Raw genomic sequence first — 1,165 nt, forward strand, 5'->3', positions numbered from 1 at the left:
GTTACAAGCTGCAAATTAACAACTAAATTATACATGCTAATCTGTCATTGAAAGTTTACTCAACAGTTCAACAGGCACGTCCTCGCACGTCGGGTAACATTGTAATAGATTATAAACATTAAAGATTCCATTTGAAAAATGTTAGTCTATAAAACCCCAAACTTCAGACTCCATTTCTCATCAGCGGAGATATATATAATTAGAGCTAATTGATTAGACTATATCTGAAAATAAAAAATTACTGAAAATGGCAACAAGAGCAGTGGCCTCATTTGCTTTCGTGGTGTGCCTGAACCTGGTGTTCATAACAATGGTGAGCTCTGCAAAATGCCCAACAGATGCATTAAAGTTCAAGGTATGTGCGAATGTGACTGGTCTTCTTCAAATTCCACCAAATGAACAATGTTGCTCCTTAATTTCTGGTCTGGTCGATCTTGATGCTGCTGTTTGCCTTTGCACTGCCATTAAAGCTAATGTTTTGGGAATCGATATTAACATTCCACTCGACTTAAGTTTGGTGCTCAACAAATGCAACAAGAAAGTCGCTGAGGGTTTCCAGTGTCCTTAATTAACTACTGACATTTTCTTATTTGTTTCTTGAATGTTTCATAATTTTATTTGTTTTCAAAGGTAGAAGGCGTTTTCCCTTCTTCCTAATTATCATCTGTGTTTATTTCAGTAAAATTAGTTCTATTGAATTCAAATAATAAGATTCATTGTTGTTCTATTAATTATATACAACCTACTTATCTAGCTAGATGCCCTCTCGAACGGAACCGCGCATACAGGCAGATTTCTCTTACTGGTTCGACAGCTCCATTATATGCATGATGCTGAATTAAATGACTTATCAACTTTCAATAGGATACGATTTACAACCAAATAATAGATCATTATGATAACACGATTAAATATTTTAGATCCGGAACTAAATACGTAAATTCGGTCTAGGTAGATACTTACTCGATCCTTCTTATGTTCCCGGACGCTTTAGCTTGGTCTTAAAAGGCATGATTCCTTCCTAAACAAAATGTTGCAATGTGGCTTTAATTAGGAAGCTGATGAGGGCATTTTCAACACCGACCCCAAGGGACCCAAGGAAGGAGCCAATTGTACCGAAGCGAGCAACACGTCCCAAGCAAGCGTAAGAACTGCTTACTTTTGG

General features: G+C 37.0%; 1 protein-coding gene across 1 annotated transcript; it reads left to right on the plus strand.

Moving 5' to 3' along the window:
• Positions 1–247: 247 nt before the first annotated feature.
• LOC136213140 (cortical cell-delineating protein-like) lies at positions 248–568 on the plus strand. Its single transcript, XM_066002810.1, has one exon. The coding sequence runs from the start codon at positions 248–250 to the stop codon at positions 566–568; it is 321 nt and encodes a 106-aa protein (XP_065858882.1).
• Positions 569–1,165: the final 597 nt, after the last annotated feature.

This window comes from Euphorbia lathyris, chromosome 1, assembly GCF_963576675.1.
Source record: "Euphorbia lathyris chromosome 1, ddEupLath1.1, whole genome shotgun sequence".
NCBI classification, from domain to species: Eukaryota; Viridiplantae; Streptophyta; class Magnoliopsida; order Malpighiales; family Euphorbiaceae; genus Euphorbia; species Euphorbia lathyris.